The 14742-nt window shown below is 53.0% G+C and overlaps 2 protein-coding genes across 2 annotated transcripts in view; one reads left to right on the top strand and one right to left on the bottom strand.

The window, feature by feature from the left end:
* Positions 1-9848, bottom strand: part of MRC2 (mannose receptor C type 2) — a 67955-nt gene extending 58107 nt beyond the window's left edge. Inside the window, exon 1 of the mRNA XM_026448078.1 lies at positions 9788-9848. Coding sequence (XP_026303863.1) covers positions 9788-9848 — 61 coding nt within the window. The remainder of the gene's footprint in view (positions 1-9787) is intronic.
* Positions 9849-12061: 2213 nt separating this feature from the next.
* On the top strand, positions 12062-13309 carry LOC111526560. The gene is made up of 2 exons (XM_023192309.1): positions 12062-12096; positions 12204-13309. The coding sequence occupies exons 1-2, from the start codon at positions 12062-12064 to the stop codon at positions 12772-12774; spliced, it is 606 nt and encodes a 201-aa protein (XP_023048077.1). The 3' UTR covers positions 12775-13309.
* Positions 13310-14742: the final 1433 nt, after the last annotated feature.

The following is a 14742-nucleotide window of genomic DNA, read 5'->3' as shown; positions in this document are numbered from 1 at the left end:
CATGAGGTCAGGAGATCGAGACCATCCTGGCTAACACAGTGAAACCCTGCCTCTACTAAAAAAAAAAAATTAGCCAGGCTTGGCGGTGGGCGACTGTAGTCCCAGCTACCAGGGAGGCTGAGGCAGGAGAATGGTGTGAACCTGGGAGGCGGAGCTTGCAGTGAGCCGAGATCACACCACTGCACTCCAGCCTGGGCGACCGAGTGAGCAAGACTCTGTCTCGAAAAAAAAAAAAAAAAGAAAAAAGAAAAAAGAAAAGAAAGAATCATTAGCCATGTATTTGTCACTTAACGTTATGTAAATCATCCATCATGTGGTTTCCAATTTGTTTTGCTACTAAAGGCTGTGGCTCACGCATGTAGTCCCAACTCAGGCAGTTTAGGCGGGAGCATTACTTAAGCTCTCCCAGTACTAGCTTTTCTGTTTTTGCTAGTTTAATTAAGTAGTTAAAGAAAGCTAATTTCCCTCATTTCTAGTGATCCTTGCACTTTGTTTATTTATTTGAGACAAAGTCTCACTCTGTTGCCTAAGCTGGAGTGCAGTGGCACAATCTCAGCTCACCACAACCTCTGCCTCCAGGGTTCAAGTGATTCTCCTGCCTCAGCAACCCCCACTCCGCCCCGCCCAAGTAGCTGGGATTATAGGCATGCGCCACCACGCCCGGCTCCTTTTTATATTTTTAGTAGAGATGGGGTTTCACCATGTTGGCCAGGATGATCTCAAATTCCTGGCCTCAGGTGATCCGCCTGCCTCAGCCTCCCAAAGTGCTGGGATTACAGGCATGAGCCACTGCGCCCGGCCCAATCCTTGCACTTTCTATGTGAAAGCTTGCTATCTGAATTTCGTCAAGTGTGATCAACTATAAACTGAAATTAAAGTTTCTAATTGTAATTCAGGTGTCCTCATAACATTTGTTTTTGTTTTAGTTTGCTTTTGAGACAGAGAGAGTCTTCTCGCTTTTTCACCGAGGCTGGAGTGCAGTGGCAGATCTCAGCTCACTGCAACCTCTGCCTCTGGGGTTAGAAGTTCAAGACCAGCCTCAACCTCCCAAGTAGCTGGGATTACAGGTGCCCACCGCCACTCCTGGCTATTTTTTTTTTTCTTTTTCTTTTTCTTTTTGAGACAAGGTTTCACTCTGTCACACAGGCTGGAGTGCAATGGCACCACCTCGGCTGACTGCAACCTCTACCTCCCAGGTTCAAGCAATACTCCTACCTCAGCCTCCTAAGTAGCTGGGATTACAGGCACATGCCACCACGCCCAGCTAATTTTTGTATTTTTAGTAGAGACAGGGTTTCACCATGTTGTCCAGGCTGGTCTCGAACTCCTGACCTCGTGATCTGCCCACCTTGGCTTCCCAAAGTGCTGAGATTACAGGCGTGAGCCACTGTGCCCGGCCGTCCTCATAACATTCAAAAGTAAAAATTCCTTTTCCTATTAGTGTGTTTTTTCTGGTGTGTCTCACATTAAGTTCTTATAACAGTTTAAATCACTTCTGGAATTTTTTTCTAGTATATTGGATGACTTTTTTTAAATTTTAATTCAAAACCATATGTTTTTCATGACCATGACATCATGTAAAATTCTAGAAGGGTAACTCTCATTGCCTTACCATTAAAAAAAAAAAAAAGTTCTTTGGAACACTTGTCTGCTTTCTTTTTTCATTTTCAACAAATATGTACTAAATAATACCAAATGCCAACCTCGAAGCTGCTCACACCTGTAATCCCAATACCTTGGGATTGGGAGGCTGGGGCAGGAGAAGCCCTTGAGCCCAGGAGTTCGAGACCAGCCTGGGCAACATAGGAAGACCCCCCCTACTAAAATAGTAGCAACAAAATAGAGTGGTGGCGCCGCCTGTCATCCCAGCTACTTGGGAAGCTAAGGCAGAAGAATTGCTTGAGCCCAGGAGGTTGAGTCTCCTGTGAGTGCCACTGTACTCCAGCCTGGGCAACAGAGCAAGACCCCGTTTCAAACAAACAAGCAAACAAACAAAAACAAATGCCACCGTGGCCAAGGTACTGTGCAGGAACCTGTGCGGCAACAAAAAGGCCCTGCTCTGGAGGTGTTTGAGGGACGACAGCAGTAAAATGCTAGAACAGCTGTGGAAAGAAAGGCTTCTTCCAGCTGAGGGCAACCAGAAGGCCACAGGTGTGAGTTGGGACTCAGAGACAGCCCCCTGGGAAGCTGGTGCTCCTGGCAGGAATAAAAGCCTGAGCAGAGTCCCAGTTGGGCAGTACTGAGAGCTATGGGTAATGGCAAGGAGCTCAGCTTGGCTTGCACAAGCGCTGAGAACCTGACCATGGAAGGCCGGGAATTCTTTCTCTTTTCTTTTTTCTTTTTCTTTTTTTTTGAGACAGAATTTGTTCTGTTACCAAGGCTGGTGCAATGGCATGATCTCAGCTCATTGCAATCTCCACCTCCCGGGTTCAAGTTATTCTCCTGCCTCAGCCTCCCAAGCTGCTGGGATTACAGGCATGTACCACCATGCCTGGCTAATTTTTGTATTTTTAGGAGAGACCGGGTTTCACCATGTTGGCCAGACTAGTCTTGAACCCCTGACCTCAAGTGATCCACCCGCCTCAGCCTCCCAAAGTGCTGAGATTACAAGCATGCACCACCACACCTGGCTAATTTTTGTATTGTTAGTAGAGATGGGGTTTCACCATTTTGTATTTTTGTATTTTTAATGGAGATGGGGGTTTTACCATGTTGGCCAGGCTGGTCTTGAACTCCTGACTTCAGGTGATCCGCCTGCCTTGGCCTCCCAAAGTGCCGGGATTATAGGCATGAGTCACCGCGCCTGGCAGGAATTCTAAATTCAGAAAGTTTACATTGATTCAAGCTGTCCCTTAGCAGCACTAACATGGCAGCAATGCCAGCTCTGGACTGAGGGTGGAGGGGAAGACCCTGAGGGAGGAAACTGTGGATGTAAACTATATCACAAAGGCCGGGGGAAGAGAGTTTTCAAAAGTGTCCATCGGTCCAGGTGCAGTGGTTTGTGCCCGTAATCCCAGCACTTTGGGAGGCCAAGGCAGAAGAATCGCATGAGCCCAGTTCAAGGCCAGGTCTGGGCAACATAGTGAGACTTTGTCTTTAATTAAAAAACAACAACAGGCTGGGCACAGTGGCTCACACCTGTAATTCCAGCACTTTGGAAGGCCAAGGGTGGATCAGAGGTCAGGAGATTGAGACCATCCTGGCTAACACGGTGAAACCCCATCTGTACTAAAAATACAAAAATAAAATTAGCCGGGCATGGTGACGGGCGCCTGTAGTCCCAGCCACTCGGGAGGCTGAGGCGAGAGAATGGCGTGAACCCGGGAGGCGGGGCTTGCAGTGAGCGGAGATTGCGCCACTGCACTCCAGCCTGGGCGACAGAGCGAGACTCCGTCTAACAAAACAAACAAACAAAAAAACAAACAACAACAACAATAAAAAACCCAGAAAACAGTCCATTGTAGGGAAGCAATTTTGTTTTGTTTGAACCAAGTACATCCCAACAATGAAATATTGAGCACCGTTAATAAGAATGAGGCAGCTCTGTAGACGGCTATGGCAAGATCTCTAAGAATACATAAAATAAAAATTATTTTGCAGAAGAGTTTAAAATATGGGCCTAATTGGGTAAAAGGAGTATTTACGTGTGTGCATATGCATAAAAAATCAGAAGATTACCCAATGAACTACTACTAATCTTCACTGGAGAATCTTGGTGGGGAAGATTACCCATAGAATCTGCTAGTGGTAGACTGTGGCTTGTGCTAGGGTGTGATCAAGGTAGGGGAGTGGACTTCACATTTTTTCGCACTTACTTGTGTATGGTTTGAATGTTTTCCACTGAGCATGCATTTTTACTTTCCTTTTTTTGAGACAGGGTCTCACTGTGTTGTCCAGGTTGTGCGGTGGTGCAATCATAGCTCACTGTAGCCTTCAACTCCTGGGCTCAAGTAGTCTTCCTGCCTCAGCCTCCTGAGTAGCTGAGACTACAGGCATGCACCACTGTGCCCAGCTAATTAAAAAAAAAAAAAAATTGTAGGCATGGGGTCTTGCTGTGTTGCCCTGGCTGGTCTCAAACTCCTGGCCTCAAGCAGTCTCTCCTCCCTTGGCCTCCAAAAGCACTGGGATAACAGGCATGAGCCACTATGCCTGGCCCATTCTTACAATTGAGGCTAATGAACAGCATCCATGCTGCAAGGTGAGGCCTAAGAAAGGTGACTTAATTTAGTAATTAGGGAGCCTCATTAGTATGACCTTTGGGGGCAGTCCCTTAGACAGCAGGCTAAAGGCAACTAGAGGCACAAAGGGGAGAGGTATGCCCAACCACCCCAGTGTTCCCTAGTCTGTCTCGGTTTTATTCCAGAGTCCCAGGAAGTTCCTTATCCTTCCCTAAGTGAAGATTAAATAGAGAAGTGTAAGGATGAAGAGGAAGGTGATAAAGAGGATGGCAACAAATTGAGGGGTTTTGGGGGGTAGGACCGTTGAGGATGGGACTTTTTTTTCTTTGATGTTTCAATTTACTTTCAGAAAAACTATGATTACTTTTTGGCACTTACAGTAGTTAGCAAAGTGTCACGAAGAAGTAATGCCTCTGACTGAGGCTATTTCTGAAAAAGAAAAAGAAAAAAAGAGTAATAATGAAGTCACGGGTTTAGACCTGCTTCAATTTAAAAAAATAAAATGGGGCTGGGCATGGTGGTGCACTTCGGGAAGCTGAGGCAAGAGAATCGCTTGAACTCAGGAGCAGAAGTTGTAGTGAGCCAAGATCGCGCCACTGCACTCCAGCCTGGGTGACAGAGGGAGACTCTAAAAACAAAAACAAAAACAAAAAAAAAACCGTTGTGTCAGAGGTGTTTGAACCAGAGCAACTCCATCTTTAATAAGGGCTGGGTAAAATGAGGCTGGGAACTCCTGGGCTGCATTCCCAAGAGGTTAGGCATTCTAAGGCATAGGATGACATAGGAGGTCAGCACAAGACACAGGTCACAAAGACCTTGCCGAAAAAACAGCATGCAGTATAGAAGTCACCCAAATCCCACCAAAACTAAGAGGTGACAAAAGTGACCTCTGAGCCGGGCATGGTGGCTCACACCTGTAATCCCAGAACTTTGGGAGGCTGAGGTGGGCAGATCATGAGGTCAGGAGTTCAAGACCAGTCTGGTCAACATGGTAAAATCCCATCTCTACTAAAAGTACAAAAATTAGCCAGGTGTAGTGGCATGTGCCTATAGTCCCAGCTACTTGGGAGGCTGAGGCAGGAGAATTGCTTGAACCTGGGAGGCAGAGGTTGCAGTGAGCCGAGGTGGTACCACTATACTCCAGCCTGGGTGACAGAGTGAAACCCTGTCTCAAAAAAAGAAAAAAAAAAAAAAAATAGGAGGTTGCAGTGAGCCAAGATCATGCCATGGCACTGCAGCCTGGGCAACAGAGTGAGACTCCATCTCAAAAAAGAAAAGTGACCTCTGGTCATCCTCACGGCCCATTTTTCATACACTAATTATAATGCATTGGCATGCTAAAAGACGCTCCTGTCAGTGCCATGACAGTTTACAAATGCCATGGCAACGTCAAGAAGTTACCTTATAGGATCTAAAAAAGGGAGAACTCCCTTAGTTCTGGGAATTGCCCACCCCTTTCCCGGAAAACTCATGAATAATCCACCCCTTGTTTAGCATATCATCAAGAAGTTAACAATTGTATAAGCAGCTGAGCTGTCCATGCTACTTCTCTGCCTATGGAGTAGCCATTCTTTATTCCTTTCCTTTCCTAATAAGCCTGCTTTCACTTTTCCCTATGGATTCGCCTCACATTCTTCTTGCATGAGTTCCCTCTCTTGGGGTCTGGATTGGACCCCCTTTCTGGTAACAGTTGTAGTTAGGATTTTTTTTTTTTTTTTTTTTTTTTTTTTTGAGACACGGTCTCATTCTGTCACCCAGGCTGGAATGTGATGATGCAACCACGGCTTACTACAGCCTCAACCTCCTGTGCTCAAGCGATCCTCCCATCTCAGCCTCCCCAGTAGCTGGGACTACAGGTATGAGCCAGGACACCCAGCTAATTTTTTTCGTTTTTTTTGTAGTGACTGGGTTTCATCACGTTGCCCAAGCTGGTCTTAAACTCCGGGGCTCAAGCAATCTTCCCTCCTCAGCCTCCCAAAGTGCTGGGATTACAGGCATGGGCCACCGTATCCAGCAGGATTTTGTATATTGAAGACTGTTTTATCATATTTGGGAAATTGATAGTCATAGTCACGTTTTCTCTTCTTCTGTTTTTTTTTTTTTTTTTTTTTTTGAGACAGAGTCTTGCTCTGTCGCCCAGGCTGCAGTGCAGTGGCATGATCTCGGCTCACTGCAACCTCCGCCTCCTGGGTTCAAACGATTCTCTTGCCTCAGCCTCCTGAGTAGCTGGGACTACAGGTGCCCGCCACCACGCCTGGCTAATGTTTTGTATTTTTAGTAGAGACGGGGTTTCACCGTGTTAGCCAGGATGATCTCGATCTGCTGACCTCATGATCCGCCCACCTCGGCCTCCCAAAGTGCTGGGATTACAGGCGTGAGCCACCTCACCCAGCCTTTCTCCTCTTAATAAAAATAGCAATAATTTCGTATTGTTTGCTAAGGAATTATTCTGTGCCCAGTAGCGTACCAGGCACATATCTCATACATTCAGGATCTCATTTGTATGTAATTCTTATAATACCTCTACAAGAGGTATTGATTTTTCCCAGCTTATAAATGAAGACACTTGAGCCTCTGACTGAGGTCACATAGCTGGTGAGTGGCATCAGTCCTGGTCCCACCTACCCTGTCCCTGTTTACATTTCCAGAGGACGGAGGTGGGGATACACTGCGGACCATGCCCACACTCCTGCCTCATCCCCAGGGGGAGGGGCCCCTTCTCAGCCCCGCACCTGGCTGCCTTCAGGGGAGGCTGGGGAAGGCTAAGGCAGGCTGGTGATAGTGTTCCCTGAATGTGTCCGCTGAGGTGGCCCCTGGGAAGGAGATAAATAGAGAGGCCACCCATGTGATCTGGGATCTGTCACTGTGGGCCATGTCTGTGTGCTTGTCTCTTGTCTGCCGAGGTCATTCCAAGAGGCAGGGACCAGGCTCCCTCAGTGTCCTCCCCAGGATCCATGAGTCTCGAAGGAAGGGTCATTGGAAGGTGGGAAAGAAGAGGGGAGGGGAGGCACGCCAGGCAAAGGGATCGCGCGTGGGCAGAGGCCTGGAGGTGGAGAAGGCTGGGGCAGAGGCATGGGGGGCCGGGAAAACTAGGAAGAAGTTGGTCCTTCTTCTACCAACAAAAGCCAGAGCAGAATGCACAGTCCGAGAAACAGAAACCGGGGGAGGGGGAGGCTGAAGGGAGCAGACTGCAGATGGAGGGATCTGCGCTTCGAGAGTGCAGAGCCGAGAGGCTGGTGCCGGGGGGCCAGGAGGGCAGGGGGAAGTGCAAGAAAGGAACCAACCGGTAGAATTCCACGAGGGGCCACAGTGTGCAGTTGAGGAGGTCAACCCAATCTGTTTCCTAAAGGGCTGCAGCTGGTGGACCCCGGCAGTCCCCCAGTGTCACAGGTGCCACTGGACAGCCCTCATCCAGCTGCCGTTTACTGGAACAATCCATAGCTGAGGAGTGACAGATCTTCAGGGCCCAGGGTGAGCTCCAGGAGCGCATCACCACCCCACTGGCCCACCCCACTCAGATTCACAGGACCCAGGCGTGGGAAAGTGGCCCCCTCCCATCTCACATAGGCCTAAACAGGAAGACATGCTTCCTATTAGCAGTGCTCAGGCCTTCCAAGTCCAGGGACTCCCACTGGAGACATGCTGGGGAGGTCTCAAATAAAGTACAGGCCAATGCCATCTCTGCTTCAGCTCTGCAGGGGCTCAGTAGAAACCCACTGAATGAATGAATGAATGAATGAATGAATGAATGAATGAATGAAAGAACAACCATGTGAATCCTTGACCTCAGGGAAGCTGGAATGCCAGGCTGGGGCACCTTGAGTCACTCACTTATCAATGACTTCTTGGAGGGAGTCCCTCACTGAAGACACTGAAGGACACTGAAGGCAGCTCGGTCCAGGCCTCCTGGACCCACAAGGAAGTGGGCGACCCAGGCACCCAGACCACTGACATGTGACAGAGGGCTGCTCGCTCCACCCTCCTCCTCAGGAGTCCTCCCGGTGGGACACATCGAGAGGTGTCCTAGAGGGCTTGGAGTTATGGGGGCGGGGGGAACCCATAAGGCGAGAATTTTCCAGGCTTTCCTAACACACACACACTGACAGTGCTTCACGCGATGGAAACGCAGTATGGTACTGGAGCGTTCAGGCTCCGTAACCACTGCTGGGTTCGAACCTCACTGGTACCACCTTCTAGTGGTGTGTGGTGCAACAGCCTTCAGTGACTCCCTTAACATCTTTAACATTTTCACGCCAGGTGTGTGCAAGGGTGACACCTGCTCAGAGATAGGAGGTGCTGAAGAGCTGCTGCCAGCATAGCACCCGGCACGGCACCCACCACATGCACAGCACAGCCGTGGATGCCATTGCTCCATCCCTCCGGGGGTGTGAACAGTGCAACAGGACTCCTCCTCGATGCTTAAACTGATAAAGAACTCAAATGAATATCCGCCTGAGAATTGCACGGCACTTCTGAAATCGTGTCATCGGGCCAAGTCACATGCCCTGCATGCATCAGAAGGCCAGGATTTCCCAGGGTTCTTCCTCCCCTCTGTGTACCCTCACCTTGCCCAGGTAAACCCAGAAGAGAGCCAGGATCCCAGCACCAGACACAGCTCGACTGGGCACCTCCTGGGCCCTGATGGCTCACAGAAAGCCAGAGGGTTGGAGCAAGGAAAACTGAATTTTGCGTGGGGGAACAGTAAGAAGTTTCTGAACCCCACGACTCAGCAGAAGCTGGGCCGGAAGTGTGGGGAGCTGGTCTGGTTGACTCTGATCAGAGCCCCAAGCACCCGATGCTTCCCTCCCTGTCCTTCAGGGAGCAGCGACCTTCGCCACAGGAAGATTTCCTGAGGTCTCCTCACCCCGTGACCTTGAGACTTGATCCCTGGAGCTCCTAGAAGCCCTTTTCCCTGCAACTAGCCCCTCATTCCTCTGCTCAGAAACCTCCAAGGGTCCCCTGGGGTTCCTCACAGCCAGCGTGCAGGTCCCTTCCCCATTCTGGCCTCTCAGACACCTCTTTTACTCAACCTTCTCCTCGGCCCAGCCAGCAAGCTTCCACATCATCCCCAGAAAAGCGTAGCCCGGTGGCCCCTTCCTGCCTCTCTCCAGACAGCCTTGGTCACCCTTTGGTCCACATCGTCTCTCCTGCCTCCAGTCTCCAGACAGGAAGCATCCACACTCCAGCCTTTCACTTACAGGTGTGTGACCAATGTAAATGATCAGACCCCTCTTAGCCTTCATTTCCTCAACTGCAAAAATGGTCCAACAATAGCCATCTCCTTGGGTTGTTATCAGAATGAAACGGGCACTTGCACATGAAGCATTTGGCGTGGCTCTGGGCAGGCAGGCATCCCACCAATGGCATCCTGCCCCCCACGCAGTTCACTGTTTCACGTTTCATTCTCCCACAAGATATTTTTTCCAGAAGATGCATCTTACACTCTTCTCTACCTTCCCTCCTCCCCAAGAACTTGGCTCAAGGCTGAGCAAACGGAATGCTCCAGAAATGGAGTAATATGGCAACCAACAAAGAGGACTTCTTCCAGTGACAGGCTCCGTGGGCCACTCCACCAAGGTGAAGAAAAGATGGATTCCACCATCACGCACCAAGAAGGCACTCGCCTCGCTGTCCCCGCCCCGTGATCTGGGCACACAGGACTCCCCCCATGGTGGTCAGGAAACTTCCCATATGCAGCCCCTGCCCTGCCTGGCATAAGCCTCACCCCCAGTAGCACTGGCCTGCCACACCCTACCACCCACACGCATTTCCTGGGGCCATTTGGTCCCTGGTGCTGGTGAATTCCTCCCAATGACAACGTCATTCACCAGGTACTAGGGGCTGCCAGCTCTTCGGGCAAGGAATTCAGCCCAGAGGCTCTGAACAGGCTTCCCAGGGGAGGGCCCAGTGGAATTTGACAGGGCAGGGGCAGGCGCTCTCCGGGCAGAGGGCACAGTGGGAACCTGCAGCAGCTCCATCCTCCTCCTGCTCAGCTGCTTCTGGAAGACCTCACACTGCCTGCCACCCAGATCCAAGCCTCCTCAGGGTGTGGTCAATGCAGTGCCACCGGGAAGGGGGCCTCTGAGGCTACTCATCCCTGGACAGAGCCCCAGGGAGGGCTGGGCACAGAGACCAGGAGGAGAAGGGACACTCCAGGCGTCCTTGTCCTCCCTGACCGGGCCTCTCACCAGGCACTTCCAGCCCTTTCTATGAAAAGCTCCAGGGGGAAAGGCCGAGTCAGCACTCTGGCCACAACTCTCTCCCAGGGCCTGGCTCTAAAGCGCGCTCTGGAGCTCTGGGAACGGCCATCCTCTCCAACCCTCCCCACCGCCTGCCTCCTGAGGCCCTGCACAGAGGAGCAGAGAAAGACAGGAGTGCGAGGAGGCAGGGGAACTGCCTATGAGGCCATCCTGCAGTGGGTTAGGGGGTTACCCGGCCTGGTTTCTGTCTGTCCGACATTCAATGCCAGGTGGGTGCAGAATTGCCCTGGGGGCTCTGGTTGGTGTGAATGTGGGTCACCGTGGCCCCCACCTTTCCCATCTGGCAGATACGTATCTTGTGCCTACGTCACGCCAGGCCAAGCCAGCAAGCACGGGCCAGGCTGGAGGCCCCAGACTCTCCAGGGGGCTGTCTGGTCCTTGCACAAAACTGCAGACACTGCATGGACTGTCCCCATCCCCCAATTAAACAGCCAGCAGGACCAAGCTGGGCCCGGAATGGGGCTGCAATCACCACCCTCCTCGGCGATTCCCGCGTTCACTCTAGACGCCCCCACCCCCACTCCCCCAGGAAGTGGATCTTTCCTTCTAATGCTCAGATTCTTGGCGAGGGATCTGTCTGCCCCCACACTTCACTGTTACCCCTGAATAAGGAGCAGGAAGAGAATGGCACAGTTTCGGGGTTTTCTGATTTGTGTTTCGTTTTCTTTTGGTTGGGTTTTTAAATCTTTAGCAGTTCTTTTGCCGCTCAAGATCTGTCCCCTCTGGAGGTCCACCAGAGTGCTCAGAGCTGCCCACGCTACGCAACATCACACAGCACGGCAGCGCCCAGCCTGTCGCTGCGTCCCGGTGGCAGAAGCCTCCTCACAGAGCTGCTGAGCTCACACGGGGCGGATGCCGCGCGCCACAAGCCTCCTCGAAGACTAAGTGTGGAAAAGAAAATATCAACGCCCACGAGATGCAGGGGGCGGGGGGAAGGTGGGGGAAACGAACCCTCGCGGATAGTTGGAAAGCCGTCCTAACGCATCAGTCCTGGGGCAGAGCGAGGAGACCGGGCCCGGGAACTCCCGGACACAGAGCCCTGGCTCCCCGGGTGCGCCCTGCAGGTCCCCTGCCGAGGACCGGCCAGCGCCGGGTGGTCCGGGAGCGCCGTGCGCGGGGTTCCTCATGAGCCCACCCGCTTCCTCCGAGGCTGCTGGAGTCCCCCGGGCTCCCCTCCCCCGCCGCCCGCCACATCTGGTTCCACTCAGGTCCTCCCCCACCTCTAGGCGCGCTCCTCCTCCCCTCTCCTCTCCCGCTTTCAGAAAAGCGGAGACGAGTTTTAAAAACCCAGTCACACACACGCACACGCACACACGCTTCTGGAGAAAAGAGGGGGGAAAAGGAGGGAAAACTCGAGAGCGGCCCGCGCCCCGGCGCTCCCCCCGCCCGGGCCCCGAAGTTGGCCAAGTTGGCAGTGCCTTACCCGGGAGGGCGGCGTCCCCAGGGGCGCCGGGACGGCCGAAGTGCAGGCCCCCGAGGAGCAGGACGCAGCGCAGCAGGTGACGAGACCAAGGCGCGGGGGCCGGCAGGCCGGGCCCCATCCCCGGGCGCAACGCTCAGTGGACGCGGGGACCGAGGGCGCACGGGCGCAACGCGCGGTGGCAGCCCCGAGGCTGGGCTGTGATGACCGCCCGCAAGGGGCTGGCGTCCTCCTCCGGGTCGGGACGAAGTGATGCCTCCCGGGGAGGAGGAGGGAGGAGGCAGCCCGGGCGGAGGGAGGGCGGAGGGAGGAGCGCAGAACCGGGGAGGAGGGTTTGAGGGGTAGAGGGAAAGGGAAGCGGGCAGCGTGGGAGGGGAAGGGGAGGAGGTGCGGGGCTGGGGCGAGAGCGTCCGGAGAGAAAGGGGTGGCGGAGAGGTGGATAGGCCGGGTCCAGGAGGACCCCAGCGTGCGCCCTTTCTCTCGCTGCTCTGCTTCCCAGTCTCCCCACCTCGCCTTCCCTCTCTTCTGTCCCGGCCAGGAGCCCCAGACGCTGCGTCACAACTCCCCGGCTGGCGCGGGCGGGGAAGCAACTGCAAAACTTTCCGCAAACTTCACGGTGTGGTGGGACCACGGCTACGAGGTCGGGCCAGCCCGGGGCGGGGGCGTGCGGCAGACCCAGGTGGCCAGACCCGGGCCGCCAGCATCCGCCCCGCCGGCCAGCCATCCCGCCTCTTTCTGCCGACGTCTCCACAGCCCAGCATCCACTACCTCCATGCCGAGGAGGACCCCTCCCCCGGTCTGGTGGGGAAGGGGCGGAGCCCAGGGCCTGGCCACCAGGGCGAAGATTGGGGGAGGGGGAGGCAGGGCCCTTGTTCCTTGTGCGGAGCGCGAACAATTCTTGCACGTCTTGTTTTAGCATTTTCGTGACCTCTGTGTCAGTGTCCCCGGTGTAGGAGTGTAGCACTTTTGCTAGTTGGGGCTGCATCCAGAAACCTGGGGAAAATCTGTCCACTGGACGTCCCAGAAGACCGACATCATCACTCCCAGCAACTGGACTGCTGGCCGGTAGCAAAAGACCAACTGGAAATTTCATAAAAGGTTAGACAATCCACAGTTACTCAGTGTTACGCAACAGGTCTCTGCAGCACAGAGCGCGGACTGCGGAGTCAGGATGCTGGAGTCCAGCCCTGCCTCTCTGCGGATTCCCTGCGTGACCTGGGAAAGCCTCTTGGGGTCTCAGGACATAGGGCAGGACTGAGACATTGAGACCCCAAGTGCAAAGAAGACACATTTCTCCTACCACGAGTCATCAAAAACACTATGAAACTGTAATATGGGCCGGATGCGGTGGCTCACGCTGTAATCCCAGCACTTTGGGAGGCCAAGGAGAGAGGATCGATTGAGCCCAGGAGTTCAAGACCAGCCTGGGCAACATAGGCAGATCCCATCTCGTTTTGTTAATATAAATTTCTTAAATAATAATAAAACTGTAATATAAATTTTATTATTTCCTGTCTTGCCCACCTTGGTATGTTTTTTGGAAATAAATCTTTTTTCCTCTTCATTCCTCCTATCTTGGGTAAATGTTTCCCCGACTCTGCAATGGGGGTGTTGGGTCAGAGATGCTCATTCGTCTCTTCCCATCTCTGCCAGGCAGAGGCTCCTGGCAAACAGTCCGGTGGTAACAGAGCCTCGAAGCAAGCCCCCACTGAAATCCCCTAGAGGCCCCTGGAAAGGGTCTCATTAGCCACCCTTTGGTCAGCAGCTGGACCAACAAAGTCCCTGCACTCCACGGCTAGCTTCAGCAGGTCTGACAGGGCCAGGTCCCTTCTGGTGGCTGTGGCTCCACTGCCCCTTGGGACATGTCTTCTTGGTGTGGCATGTTCTGGGATCTCAGAGCTCTGCACACAACAGGCCATGCTGGAGCTGCCTCAGAGGTCCCCCTCTTGGCCTTCCCTCTTGCACAATCCTGTAATCTCCGAAGGATTTGAGGATTTGCCGGCTTCAGCTAAGCTGCTCTCTCGCTCTATCTGAACAGCCAGAACACAGGATACTCCTTCCCCTGAAACAGGGTTGGATTCCCCCTTCTCCAGCAGCTTGAGTAGGTTTCGGCATTTCCTGCCAGTCGTCCCCACCCTCCTACTACCAGTGGCAGGACAGAAGCCCACTTCCTGACGTCACCAGTGCACAGCATGGGGCCAGAGTGTCCACCACTTGCCAGCACCTGGTCCCACCATGCCCAGCACACAGGAGGCGTGCTCTCTTCACCCACGGGTTCAACAAGCACCGACTGCTAGCCCTGTGCTAGCTGCTACGGAAACAGAGATGGGCAAACACAGTTGCAGCCCTAGAGAAGCCTCATTAAGCGGGGAAAATAAATGTTTTGCCATATTCCAGGCAAAGAAGACTCAGTGGCTGAGGAGCACGAAAAGAGTGCTGCACTCGCAGGGACAGAGGTTGGTTCAAGCCTCTAAGGCTCAGTTCTAGTCTCTGTCAAGGGTGAGACTTCCTCCTCCAGCGTGACATGGTTCCACACCGTGTTCTGCTGACTGAGACTTCCTCCTCCAGTACGACACGGTTCCACGCTGTGTTCCAACGACTGTTCTGCTGATGTGTGCAGCCACCAACTGCTTTTGATCTTGACTTTGGGGTAGAAAGCAGGGACACATCTGGGAGATTCTCCTGTGGAGAATCCAGGCCGGTTCCCTACTGCGTAAAGATCCTGTGCAGGCTCAGTTGTCAACAGAACATGGTCACAGTCCGTAGGAGTGTTGGGTGTTTTGAGCAGCACGGGGCTTTTGAGGAACCCCTCATCAGCATCCAGACCTTCATCTGCTTCCAAAGAAGGGCTCGCATCCTCTGTGCCCACAGCCTCCTCATCATT

The sequence above is a fragment of the Piliocolobus tephrosceles genome, chromosome 16 (assembly GCF_002776525.5).
Source record: "Piliocolobus tephrosceles isolate RC106 chromosome 16, ASM277652v3, whole genome shotgun sequence".
NCBI classification, from domain to species: Eukaryota; Metazoa; Chordata; class Mammalia; order Primates; family Cercopithecidae; genus Piliocolobus; species Piliocolobus tephrosceles.
This window is presented reverse-complemented; position numbering and strand designations above follow the sequence as displayed.